General features: G+C 40.3%; 1 protein-coding gene across 1 annotated transcript; it reads left to right on the forward strand.

Moving 5' to 3' along the window:
* The first annotated feature begins 361 nt into the window (after positions 1 to 361).
* Positions 362 to 13620, forward strand: LOC138306339 (ornithine decarboxylase antizyme 1-like). Its single transcript, XM_069246771.1, is given in 5 exon segments — positions 362 to 535; positions 8541 to 8595; positions 8597 to 8889; positions 11876 to 11961; positions 13301 to 13620. Coding segments are annotated over 5 exon segments (657 nt in total). The 5' UTR covers positions 362 to 437; the 3' UTR covers positions 13426 to 13620.
* The last annotated feature ends 1007 nt before the right edge of the window (positions 13621 to 14627 follow it).

Raw genomic sequence — 14627 nt, forward strand, 5'->3', positions numbered from 1 at the left:
TTAGAATTAGAACATCCGATATCAGAATTAGAATTTCCGATATCAGAAATTAAAAGTAATTTCCGATATTAAAGTTAGAAATAGAATTTCCGATATCGACAATAGAATTTCCGATATCGGGAAATAGAATTCCCCATATCGGAATTAGAATTTCCGATATCGGATATTCGGAATAAAAAGTAGCTTGGCTTGCCATATACATGTACATGTAATGCTCTGTTATTTCGTTTCGTTTCAATATGACTCAATTCATTCTTATTTTTCTTTTCTTTCTGTTTGTTCGGAGTTTTTCGGAACGTTTCGCTCTCATGAATGGAAAAAGAAAAGATTTGCCGAATACACGTCTGACGTCACAGCAGGGTATATAAACAAATGATCGCCATTTCTCAGTAGAGTTGAACACAACTACGTTTGGGTTATCCCAAACCAGGAAAGTGATGTTGAGGGCCGCTGATGCGATCGTTCTAGACGAAAACTTTGGCCCGAAAGCGCAAGAGAAAAAAGAAAATATGCCTGCTTTACAAAGCACTAATATGTAAGTACAGTAGTTTTATGGGTCAAAATCAGCTGATTATAAACAAAGCCCAGACTGCTCTCCTTGACGTCGTAGCAAATGGCAGCCATTGTTGATTACGGAATTTGTTCGTCGTCATTTATGGAAAAATATCTCGTATAAATGACGATTCATTTCATTAAATATATTGACGAAAGATGTTGTGTTTTGCTGGTGCAAAGAAGTTTAATACGGCCTTAAAACGACTACCGTTAGACGTTCACTTGAACTCACGTTATTAAACCTAGGTCATGCACATTTGGCCTACTAGATATTATGTCACTTATACGAGGCACGGAATACTAGACCTAATTTAAAAACGAAAGCGTAGCAGCTACCCATGGCCCAGCCGTTCCATTTCCACGTTTTGCTGAGTCATTGTTTTTGTAATATGCAATATTGGTGACGAATTTATATCATAGGATATCTCGTGACACATCGATTTTATCAGAATATATTATCAAATTTAGTACAAGTTGAAGGACCAAAAGTTGTCAGGGAAATATAATCTTCTCAGATATCAACAAAACAACAACAAATAGAATTTACAAATCTGGCTGTTTGGCTTGTTTACAATTGGAAATTCAGGTCATATTCCAAATAAAAGTTGAGGAACAGGCATTCGTAAAATCGTTTTTAAGCTGAAAATTTCTGGTGTTCCACCGACTTTAAAACCTGTTGGTCATGGAAATAGACGAGCATATCTGATACATAAAATAACGTCATGTTTTCATCAGTACCACACCAAATATTTCGAGTAAGTTGAATCACCTAAATATTAGTAGTACAAAATCTGGGCTATAAATCACATGATCAGATATATGACTTCGCCCCTGTGAGGAAGGCTCTGGGTTCTGTCCCCTGGCCGAGACACACCAAAGTCTATAAAAGTGGTAGTTTTCTGCTCCTGCTTAGCGCTCAACATACAGGGAGTGGGACGACTGGTTCGCCCGTTGTCAGTATAATGTGACCGGGTGGGGTTTGTTGCTTGGTGTCTTCGGCGGCATGCTTCAGTGATATAGCACTATAAAAAGGGCAATAGTTCCACTATACAAGAAGACACAACATGGATATACCGCAGTCTCCCAAAACACGCACCTCACACAACATACACGCAACACACCGCATACATGGGAGGCCGTCCTTACATGACCATAGCTGTTAATAGGACGTTAATTAATCAAACAAAAAATACATGACTTCTGGTACTTGATTTGAATAACTAGGCAAGTACTATATGTTAATTTTCATACTTTTACCTTTTTTACAATAAAACAAATTCAGCTGTAACTTGTGACACATTGATGTATTTGCCAATCGTTGGGTTTTGCCATTGACTATTAAAATTTTCCATGAAAGCATTCTTCATGTATGACGTAATAACACGATAGAGCTGTCATCGTACGTCATAACACGATAGAGCTGTCATCGTACATCATAACACAATAGAGCTGTCATCGTACATCATAACACGATAGAGCTGTCATCGTACGTCATAACACGATAGAGCTGTCATCGTACATCATAACACGATAGAGCTGTCATCATACATCATAACACGATAGAGCTGTCATCGTACATCATAACACGATAGAGCTGTCATCGTACGTCATAACACGATAGAGCTGTCATCGTACATCATAACACGATAGAGCTGTCATCGTACATCATAACACGATAGAGCTGTCATCGTACATCATAACACGATAGAGCTGTCATCGTACGTTATAACACGATAGAGCTGTCATTGTACGTCATAACACAATAGAGCTGTTATCGTACGTCATTACACGATAGAGCTGTCATTGTACATCATAACACGATAGAGCTGTCATTGTACATCATAACACGATAGAACTGTCATCGTACATCATAACATGATAGAGCTGTCATTGTACGTCATAACATGATAGAGCTGTCATTGTACGTCATAACACGATAGAGCTGTCATTGTACGTCATAACATGATAGAGCTGTCATCGTACATCATAACACGACAGAGCTGTCATCATACATCATAACACGATAGAGCTGTCATCGTACATCATAACACGATAGAGCTGTCATCGTACGTCATAACACGATAGAGCTGTCATTGTACGTCATAACATGATAGAGATGTCATCGTACATCATAACACGATAGAGCTGTCATCGTACGTCATGACACAATAGAGCTGTCATCGACGTCATAACACGACAGAGCTATCATTGTATATCTCAACACGATAGAGCTGTCATCGTTCGTCATAACACGATAGAGCTGTCATCGTATGTCATAACACGATAGAGCTGTCATCGTACATCATAACACGATAGAGCTGTCATCGTACATCATAACACGATAGAGCTGTCATCGTACATCATAACACAATAGAGCTGTCATCGTACGTCATAACACAATAGAGCTGTCATCGTACATCATAACACGATAGAGCTGTCATCGTACATCATAACACGATAGAGCTGTCATCGTACATCATAACACGATAGAGCTGTCATCGTACGTTATAACACGATAGAGCTGTCATTGTACGTCATAACACAATAGAGCTGTTACCGTACGTCATTACACGATAGAGCTGTCATTGTACATCATAACACGATAGAGCTGTCATTGTACATCATAACACGATAGAACTGTCATCGTACATCATAACATGATAGAGCTGTCATTGTACGTCATAACATGATAGAGCTGTCATTGTACGTCATAACACGATAGTTCTGTCATTGTACGTCATAACATGATAGAGCTGTCATCGTACATCATAACACGACAGAGCTGTCATCGTACATCATAACACGATAGAGCTGTCATCGTACGTCATAACACGATAGAGCTGTCATCGTACGTCATAACACGATAGAGCTGTCATCGTACGTCATAACATGATAGAGCTGTCATCGTACATCATAACACGATAGAGCTGTCATCGTACGTCATGACACGATAGAGCTGTCATCGACGTCATAACACGACAGAGCTATCATTGTATATCTCAACACGATAGAGCTGTCATTGTTCGTCATAACACGATAGAGCTGTCATCGTATGTCATAACACGATAGAGCTGTCATCGTACATCATAACACGATAGAGCTGTCATCGTACGTCATAACACGATAGAGCTGTCATCATACGTCATAACACGATAGAGCTGTCATCGTACATCATAACACGATAGAGCTGTCATCGTACGTCATAACACGATAGAGCTGTCATCGTACATCATAACACGATAGAGCTGTCATCGTACGTCATAACACGATAGAGCTGTCATCATACATCATAACACGATAGAGTTGTCATCGTACGTCATAACACGATAGAGCTGTCATCGTACGTCATAACACGATAGAGCTGTCATCGTACATCATAACACGATAGAGCTGTCATCATACATCATAACACGATAGAGTTGTCATTGTACGTCATAACACGATTGAGCTGTCATCGTACGTAATAACACGATAGAGCTGTCATCGTACATCATAACACGATAGAGTTGTCATCGTACGTCATAACACGATAGAGCTGTCATCGTACGTCATAACACGATAGAACTGTCATCGTACATCATAACACGATAGAGCTGTCATTGTACGTCATAACACGATAGAGCTGTCATCATACGTCATAACACGATAGAGCTGTCATCATACGTCATAACACGATAGAGCTGTCATCGTACGTCATAACACGATAGAGCTGTCATCGTACGTCATAACACGATAGAGCTGTCATCGTACGTCATAACACGACAGAGCTGTCATCGTACATCATAACACGATAGAACTGTCGTCATACGTCATAACACGATAGAGCTGTCATCGTACATCATAACACGATAGAGTTGTCATCGTACATCATAACACGATAGAGCTTTCATCGAACGTCATAACACGATAGAGCTGTCATCATACGTCATAACACGATAGAGCTGTCATCGTACATCATAACACGATAGAGCTGTCATCGTACGTCATAACACGATAGAGCTGTCATTGTACGTCATAACACGATAGAGCTGTCATCGTACGTCATAACACGATAGAGCTGTCATCATACGTCATAACACGATAGAGCTGTCATCGTACGTCATAACACGATAGAGCTGTCATCGTACGTCATAACACGATAGAGCTGTCATCGTACGTCATAACACGATAGAGCTGTCATCGTACATCATAACACGATAGAGCTGTCATCGTACATCATAACACGATAGATAGAGCTGTCATCGTACGTCATAACACGATAGAGCTGTCATCGTACATCATAACACGATAGAGCTGTCATCGTACGTCATAACACGATAGAGCTGTCATCGTACATCATAACACGATAGAGCTGTCATCGTACGTCATAACACGATAGAGCTGTCATCGTACGTCATAACACGATAGAGCTGTCATTGTACGTCATAACACGATAGAGCTGTCATCGTACGTCATAACACGATAGAGCTGTCATCGTACATCATAACACGATAGAGCTGTCATCGTACGTCATAACACGATAGAGCTGTCATCGTACGTCATAACACGATAGAGCTGTCATCGTACGTCATAACACGATAGAGCTGTCATCATACGTCATAACACGATAGAGCTGTCATCGTACGTCATAACACGATAGAGCTGTCATCGTACGTCATAACACGATAGAGCTGTCATCGTACATCATAACACGATAGAGCTGTCATCGTACGTCATAACACGATAGAGCTGTCATCGTACGTCATAACACGATAGAGCTGTCATCGTACGTCATAACACGATAGAGCTGTCATCGTACGTCATAACACGATAGAGCTGTCATCGTACGTCATAACACGATAGAGCTGTCATCGTACGTCATAACACGATAGAGCTGTCATGTACGTCATAACACGATAGAGCTGTCATCGTATGTCATAACACGATAGAGCTGTCATCGTACGTCATAACACGATAGAGCTGTCATCGTACGTCATAACACGATAGAGCTGTCATCGTACGTCATAACACGATAGAGCTGTCATCGTACGTCATAACACGATAGAGACTGTCATCGTACATCATAACACGATAGAGCTGTCATCGTACGTCATAACACGATAGAGCTGTCATCGTACATCATAACACGATAGAGCTGTCATCGTACGTCATAACACGATAGAGCTGTCATCGTACATCATAACACGATAGAGTTGTCATCGTACATCATAACACGATAGAGCTGTCATCGAACGTCATAACACGATAGAGTTGTCATCATACGTCATAACACGATAGAGCTGTCATCGTACATCATAACACGATAGAGCTGTCATCGTACGTCATAACACGATAGAGCTGTCATTGTACGTCATAACACGATAGAGCTGTCATCGTACGTCATAACACGATAGAGCTGTCATCATACGTCATAACACGATAGAGCTGTCATCGTACGTCATAACACGATAGAGCTGTCATCGTACATCATAACACGATAGAGCTGTCATCGTACGTCATAACACGATAGAGCTGTCATCATACGTCATAACACGATAGAGCTGTCATCATACGTCATAACACGATAGAGCTGTCATCGTACGTCATAACACGATAGAGCTGTCATCGTACGTCATAACACGATAGAGCTGTCATCGTACGTCATAACACGATAGAGCTGTCATCGTACATCATAACACGATAGAGCTGTCATCGTACGTCATAACACGATAGAGCTGTCATCGTTACATCATAACACGATAGAGCTGTCATCGTACATCATAACACGATAGAGCTGTCATCGTACGTCATAACACGATAGAGTTGTCATCGTACGTCATAACACGATAGAGCTGTCATCGTACGTCATAACACGATAGAGCTGTCATCGTACGTCATAACACGATAGAGCTGTCATCGTACGTCATAACACGATAGAGCTGTCATCGTACGTCATAACACGATAGAGCTGTCATCGTACGTAATAACACGATAGAGCTGTCATCGTACATCATAACACGATAGAGCTGTCATTGTACGTCATAACACGATAGAGCTGTCATCGTACGTCATAACACGATAGAGCTGTCATCGTACATCATAACACGATAGAGCTGTCATTACGTCACGTACTCATAACACGATAGAGCTGTCATCGTACGTCATAACACGATAGAGCTGTCATCGTACGTCATAACACGATAGAGCTGTCATCGTACGTCATAACACGATAGAGCTGTCATCGTACATCATAACACGATAGAGCTGTCATCGTACATCATAACACGATAGAGTTGTCATCGTACATCATAACACGATAGAGCTGTCATCGTACATCATAACACGATAGAGTTGTCATCGTACATCATAACACGATAGAGCTGTCATCGTACATCATAACACGATAGAGCTGTCATCATAACACGATAGTCATCATAACACGATAGAGCTGTCATCGTACGTCATAACACGATAGAGCTGTCATCGTACGTCATAACACGATAGAGCTGTCATCGTACGTCATAACACGATAGAGCTGTCATCATACGTCATAACACGATAGAGCTGTCTGTACGTCATAACACGATAGAGCTGTCATCGTACGTCATAACACGATAGAGCTGTCATCGTAACGTCATAACACGATAGAGCTGTCATCGTACGTCATAACACGATAGAGCTGTCATCGTACGTCATAACACGATAGAGCTGTCATCGTACGTCATAACACGATAGAGCTGTCGTCATACGTCATAACACGATAGAGCTGTCATCGTACATCATAACACGATAGAGCTGTCATCGTACGTCATAACACGATAGAGCTGTCATCGTACGTCATAACACGATAGAGCTGTCATCGTACGTCATAACACGATAGAGCTGTCATCGTACATCATAACACGATAGAGAGTTGTCATCGTACATCATAACACGATAGAGCTGTCATCGTACATCATAACACGATAGAGTTGTCATCGTACGTCATAACACGATAGAGCTGTCATCGTACGTCATAACATGATAGAGCTGTCATCGTACGTCATAACACGATAGAGCTGTCATCGTATCAATGTATTGACGATTTTCATCTTGGGATATAATATCGATTTCTATTTTCTGAAATAGATTCAATGACCGAAAATGAACTTGATGACCTGCCTATGGCCTAGTAACATTGGAATTTCAAATGCCGACAAATTATAATTATAAGAGTTTTTCACAATTACCACGAATAAGATATGAAATACCCAGTAAGTGTTCCCGAGTGACATACATCGTTTTCATTCATTATGTAATGCACAAAACAACCATTCCAGATTTCATCCTTTTCTCAACAACACCATTGTTTCGATATTTATTGATACATCATGATGTTTTACTGTCGATACTTGAAATTTATATCGATGACAGCTCTAACACATGACGTAAAAAATTTCAGGCTATGCAAAAATAACCTAAACTTCTAACCAGTGAAAATGATTGTAACATATGAAATTGAATTATTTTAAGATGGAGTTTAGAAAAAACCTTTGATTATGATTATATTGCTGCATCTGTTTTATAAAATGACTCGTTTATGGGCAATAGCTCACACTCCCTTTTACGGATGACAAATTTTCCTTGTCCAATCCTGCATTGGCAGACGATCACTCATAACGAAATCTCGCGATAATACCCCAAAATTGTTAGTATGACGAAATCAGGTCCATGGCGAATTTTGGGCGTCCTGGCATACTACTTGATGATTATCCAATGCTGGAATTTATCATGTATATTGGTTAGGCTTCAAATACAATATTGTTTGTTTCAACTTTCTGACCTACCTACCCAAAACACTCCTTACCCAAAATATTTTATTGGCATTTTCCATACCAAAAATATTTCGTTATTTTCTGATATTAATTTTTTTTGTTTATTTTCAAAATAATTTGAGATGTCTCTCATTTTCTATGTACATGTGTACAACGCATCATTATAGACAGACATGTTGATTTCTGTTTCAGCCTGTCCCACCAGCGGTATTGCATATCGCTGGGTCCAGGGCCTCAGTGGTGCTCCTGATGAGCCCCGCGCCGCCTGTGTGTCATTCGTGGCAGAGGGCAGCGGCGTGGGGGTTACAACAGAGCCCCCTGTCAATGCCAAAAGCCTGTTCACCAAGGGAGAGAACTCCGATGATCCATCCCCTAATATCAATGTGAACACTTTGGTAGGAACAGCTCACATCGCCTCAAGTGTGAGTTTTGTGGTAACGCTAGCCGAGCAGTTACAGGTAACCTGGGAAACGCTGCTGACCAATGGGAAGCTGTACGTGGAGGTACCAGCCGGAATCCTTCCGGAGGGATCAAAGCAGAGGCAAGTAATGACACCTCCTACCCTAGGGTGTGATGCAGACATCTCCTATCCAAGGGTGTGTTACAGACATCCCCTTCTCAAGGGTGTGATACAGACATCTCCTACCCCAGGGTGTGATACAGACATCTCCTACCCCAGGGTGTGTTACAGACATCTCCTACCCCAGGGTGTGATACATACATCTCCTATCCAAGGGTGTGTTACAGACATCCCCTTCCCAAGGGTGTGATACAGACATCTCCTACCCCAGGGTGTGTTACAGATATCTCCTACCCCAGGGTGTGATACAGACATCCCCTCTACCCTAGGGTGTGATACAGGGTGTGATACAGACATCCCCTACCCCAGGGTGTGATACAGACATCTCCTACCCCAGGGTGTGATACAGACATCTCCTACCCCAGGGTGTGATACAGACATCCCCTACCCCAGGGTGTGATACAGACATCTCCTACCCCAGGGTGTGATACAGACATCTCCTACCCCAGGGTGTGTTACAGACATATCCTACCCCAAGGTGTGATACAGACATCTCCTACCCCAGGGTGTGATACAGACATCTCCTACCCCAGGGTGTGATACAGACATCCCCTACTCCAGGGTGTGATACAGACATCCGCAAAACCCTACCCCAGGGTGTGATACAGACATCCCTACCCCAGGGTGTGATACAGACATCCCCTGTAGCCCAGGGTGTGATACAGACATCTCCTACCCCAGGGTGTGATACAGACATCTACCCTACACCCAGGGTGTGATACAGACATCTCCTACCCCAGGGTGTGATACAGACATCCCTACCCCAGGGTGTGATACAGACATCCGGAAAAACCCTACCCCAGGGTGTGATACAGACATCCCCTACCCCAGGGTGTAATACAGACATCTCCTACCCCAGGGTGTGATACAGACATCTCCTACCCCAGGGTGTGATACAGACATCCCCTACCCCAGGGTGTGATACAGACATCTCCTACCCCAGGGTGTGATACAGACATCTCCTACCCCAGGGTGTGATACAGACATCTCCTACCCCAGGGTGTGATACAGACATCTCCTACCCCAGGGTGTGATACAGACATCTCCTACCCCAGGGTGTGATACAGACATCTCCTACCCCAGGGTGTGATACAGACATCCCCTACCCCAGGGTGTGATACAGACATCCCCTACCCCAGGGTGTGATACATACAGACATCCCCTACCCCAGGGTGTGATACAGACATCCCCTACCCCAGGGTGTGATACAGACATCTCCTACCCCAGGGTGTGATACAGACATCTCCTACCCCAGGGTGTGATACAGACATCCCCTGTACCCCAGGGTATGACACTGACACCCCCTACCCCAGGGTGCGACACACACATCCCCTACCCCAGGGTGTGATAGACATCTTTTTACTCCCCCTCCTATTCTTATAATGGAAAGCCTGATTTCACCAGAAATACTTCTATTATTATTTCACTATATTTACAAAGTTCTCTGGTTTCCTATTTTCATACATAAATCAATTCTACATTTCTATATCATTTGTAACAATTAATACATTAGAATGCATTTTTAGTAACAATATTCCTTATTAGGATACGAAGATTAAATTGTATACCAATTTGATTGATATGACTATGATAATTTCCATTGTAATTATTTTTTTAGGTTACCCGAGACGAAGCATTATTTGGTCATTTGTAATAGGAAATTAGTCAAACGTCATCAGAATTATCCCTATGAAATGGCCATTGAATCCTATTAACAAATTTTCTATGACTGACCCCCAGGGGCCTTAAGGGTGGGACCAAAAGGGATCAAATAAGCTAAAACTTCAAAAATCTTCTTCTGAAATTCTGGTAGAACAAATACTCTTTAAAGATGGAAAGTTCATAAGGTTCCTTACAAAAATTGTGAATTATATGACCCTGGGGTCTCAAGTTTCTCCCTGGGGTGGGGGTCAAGTTTACTATAGTTTATAAAGGAAAAATATATTTGTGAACATTATTTGCTTAGTTTTCATAGGAAATTAGTCAAACTTGGTTAGAATTATTAACCTGAAATTGCATTTTAACGTCATATCCATATTGGTCCTGGCCGACGCCCACGGGCCAGAGGGGCGGGACCGTACCAAAAGGGGTCAAAATGGCTAAAATTTCAAAAAGTTTCTTCTGAATTCACAGATTTGATGGAAACAGATACTCTTCATAGATTGAATGGTTTTAAGGCTCTTTACAAGAATTGTGAATTTCATGGCCCTGGGGTCTCAGGTTTCCCCCTGGGGAGGGGGTTAAGTTTACTATAGTTTATATAGGGAAAACACATTTTTGAGCATTATTTGGTCATTTGTAATAGGAAATTAGTCAAATGTTATCAGAATTATCCCTATGAAATGGCCATTGAATCCTATTAACAAATTTTCCAGGGGCCTTCAGGGGATGGGGCCATAAGGGGTCAAATAGGCTAAAACTTCAAAATTCTTCTTCTGAAAGTCTGGAACTGGTAGAATCAAATACTCTTCACAGATGGAAAGGTCATAAGGTCCTTTTCAAAAATTGTGAATTATATGACCCTGGGATCTCAAGTTTCTCCCTGGGGTGGGGGGTCAAGTTTACTATAGTTTATATAGGAAAAATACATTTGTGAACATTATTTGCTTAGTTTTCATAGGAAATTAGTCAAACTGGGTTAGAATTATTAGCCTGAGATAGCATTTTAACATCTTATCAATATTGGTCCTAGCTGACCTTTAGGGGCCAGAGGGGCGAGGCCATAAGGGGTCAAAATGGCTAAAATTTCAAAAATCTTCTGAATTCAATAATTTTCATAGATTAAAAAGTCAAATTTATAAAATCACTGACTGACTTTGTACCTGGTGGGCCAATATATAATGTTTATATGTCTTTGTTTCATTCTGTATCTGAACTCAGGTGACCGTTAAGGCCCATGGGCCTCTTGTTTACTATTTTAAAGATTTTTATTCTGTGTGTTGTACAGCCTGGTGACCCTGCTGGAGTACGCAGAGGAAAAACTTCACTGCGGACATGTGATCCTGTGCTTCAGGAAGAACCGCACCGACAAGGGTAAGCAAGCTGCATTATTCCTATGTGGGACATTTTACCTAGCAACAAGATAATTAGTCAAGAATTTTATTCTACATCCAGAATAACAGTCCGCCACTTTAAGCACTTGTCCGATGCCCACGACTAGTAATTTTATGGCCGGACTAGTGCTAATTGTAATGAACTAGTCCAATTGGACTACTCGCTTTCCGCCCAATTAAATTTGTTATAAAATACTCTATCTGCAGTGGTCAATTGCATTTTCAACACATTTTGAGTGCATTATGTATGCACTTATTTCAGTCCTGTTGCATAATTTTGTCAGAATTTGTGTCACGAACGCATCCAGACTGTACTTTGGGTAAAAATCGTAAACTGATGATGACCGAAGTGCCGAAGCAAAACGGTTGTCTTTTAGTGTTTAGCTAGACTAGTAAAATTTTGGGGTTTACTAGTCCAAAGGACTATCAGTGAAAAAAAAATGTCAGAGACTGGTATACTTCACTCATTTGACTTGTTGATATAGATGGAGCTACAACACTCACTGGTAAAAGCTATCCCTTCATTCAAATGTCGATTTCATGAACAGTGAGCCCCGTAGCACACACATTCACAGTGCCCATTAGTCTCGTACACCATCCTAAGTGGGAGGGTAATTGTACAATGTATACTCACACTTTTAAAGGGGAGGGGTACAACCCTGACTAGGGACTTCTGTACGAACCCTAAATTTAACATTGCGGTAAGAAGTATAAATTAAATGATGATAACTAGCAATTATACAAAATCTATCTGAAACAAGAGCACAATTGATGCAGACTCTTATACATGACTGGAATTTATCTGATTTTACAACAAAAAAAAAAAATTGATTTTACGGGTAAAGGACAGGTTTTCAATGGGTATTTTACCCGTGTACGCATCTTAAAGATGCTCCACCGCCGACAGAGCATAAATGATATTCATTATTTGAACAATAATTGGTGTTCAATCGTGTATATATATGCCTAATTAACACGAAAAAAACATAAAATAATTTATTTCACCTTTGGTGCATGCGCAATCAGTACTTGTATTCCATATAGGAAATAGTGCCACGGAATTTTTTCGGGATGCAATTAATTATTTTTCATATTTTTAACATGAAGTGAAATTAGAAGCTAAAACTTTTCAATGGTGGTAATGGTGTAAAGTAAGTAACTTTGGTAACTGAAGAAAAATACTAAATCGTCTACTCCTGTCTTTGATAGTGAAAAAATACCATTTGTCAGCGGTGGAGCATCTTTAACAAATGATTTCCATCTTCTCTGAGACGATTTCTGTTACATTTTTTATACAGAATTATTGTTTCCTATTCCAGCCTCCCTGATCCGAGCCTTCATGTTTATGGGGTTCACCATAGCGGCTCCAGGCGACCCGCTGGTCCCAAACGTGGCGGACCTTATCTACATGGTCTATACCATTGAACCAGACGATCTTGGCTAGACAGAATTTGATTGGACAACCCAGCACACATGGAGGCGAAAGATTGGACGGTTATCCCTGATTCCAATTCAGAGCATTCTGATTGGTGGAGAAATACCAGAATGGCGGGATTTGATTGGACGATTGTTTTGCCACTGTGGAACTGGCTTTTGGCATTAAGCTTATTCTGCCCCTTCTAAATGTTTTCTTTCAATGTATTTTTATATTGTCAAGTTTGTTTTCTTTATTAATCAGAACTTTCTGTATTACCTTAGGTAAAATTATCGATCGACACTGATGAAAATGAGATCGGCTCTAGATCTTGTTGACATTTCGGAAAATTTTCTAAGAAGTATATCATTGACAAGTGATTTTATTCTGTATTTGCATATGACAGAGTTATCTGCCCTTGTGGGTAGGTATTGATTGTGATGTCTATCCGCAAGGCAGCTAACTCTGTAATGTGCAAAGACGGAATTACTCGAAGGAGAGGAGAACAAAAAATACAAAATAGTACGATCAAATATAAACAAATAAATTGAACAAAAAGTGAACAAATGTAGAATATATGAACTTTGACATTTTTTTTGTCGGTTCACATTATACACTAAGACTTTATGGAAGAACTGTAATTTTTCATCACTACATACCATAATAGACTCATCCAGATCAATGTATGGTAGAGTTCATATAAGTTCCTCAGGGGTGAAAAGTTCAACTTTTTCAACAAAACAAAAAAAATACCTAAGTTTATACAGAACAATTTTTATTTCGTTTCCCTTTGTCACGAGTCGACACACATTCATATATACTTACAAAAAAATTACAAAAAAAAAGGAAAAAATGCATAAAAATAATAAAAAAAAAAATGAAACAAAGACAGGATTCATTACTACTTTGTAAAGCAGGCATGGAAACTCCATGTTTTTTTGTTTGTCATCATTTTTTTTTTATTGTAGAATATTGTTTTCATTCACATCTTAAATTCATTGATGATTGATGTATATCAAAATTACAAATTGTAACGAAAAAAGAAATTGTACACCAATTTGGAAGAGGAAAATATTGAGAAAATAATTTCATTGACCCCAGAAACCACCCTATAAACTGTTTTCCATTTTGTAATAGTTTTGTTGGTTTAATTTCATCATCATTCCAAAACGAGAATACTATATATGTATATTTGTACTTTAGATTTCGATACACGAATGGGGGTTGTCTCG

Source organism: Argopecten irradians, chromosome 13, assembly GCF_041381155.1.
Source record: "Argopecten irradians isolate NY chromosome 13, Ai_NY, whole genome shotgun sequence".
Lineage (NCBI taxonomy): Eukaryota > Metazoa > Mollusca > Bivalvia > Pectinida > Pectinidae > Argopecten > Argopecten irradians.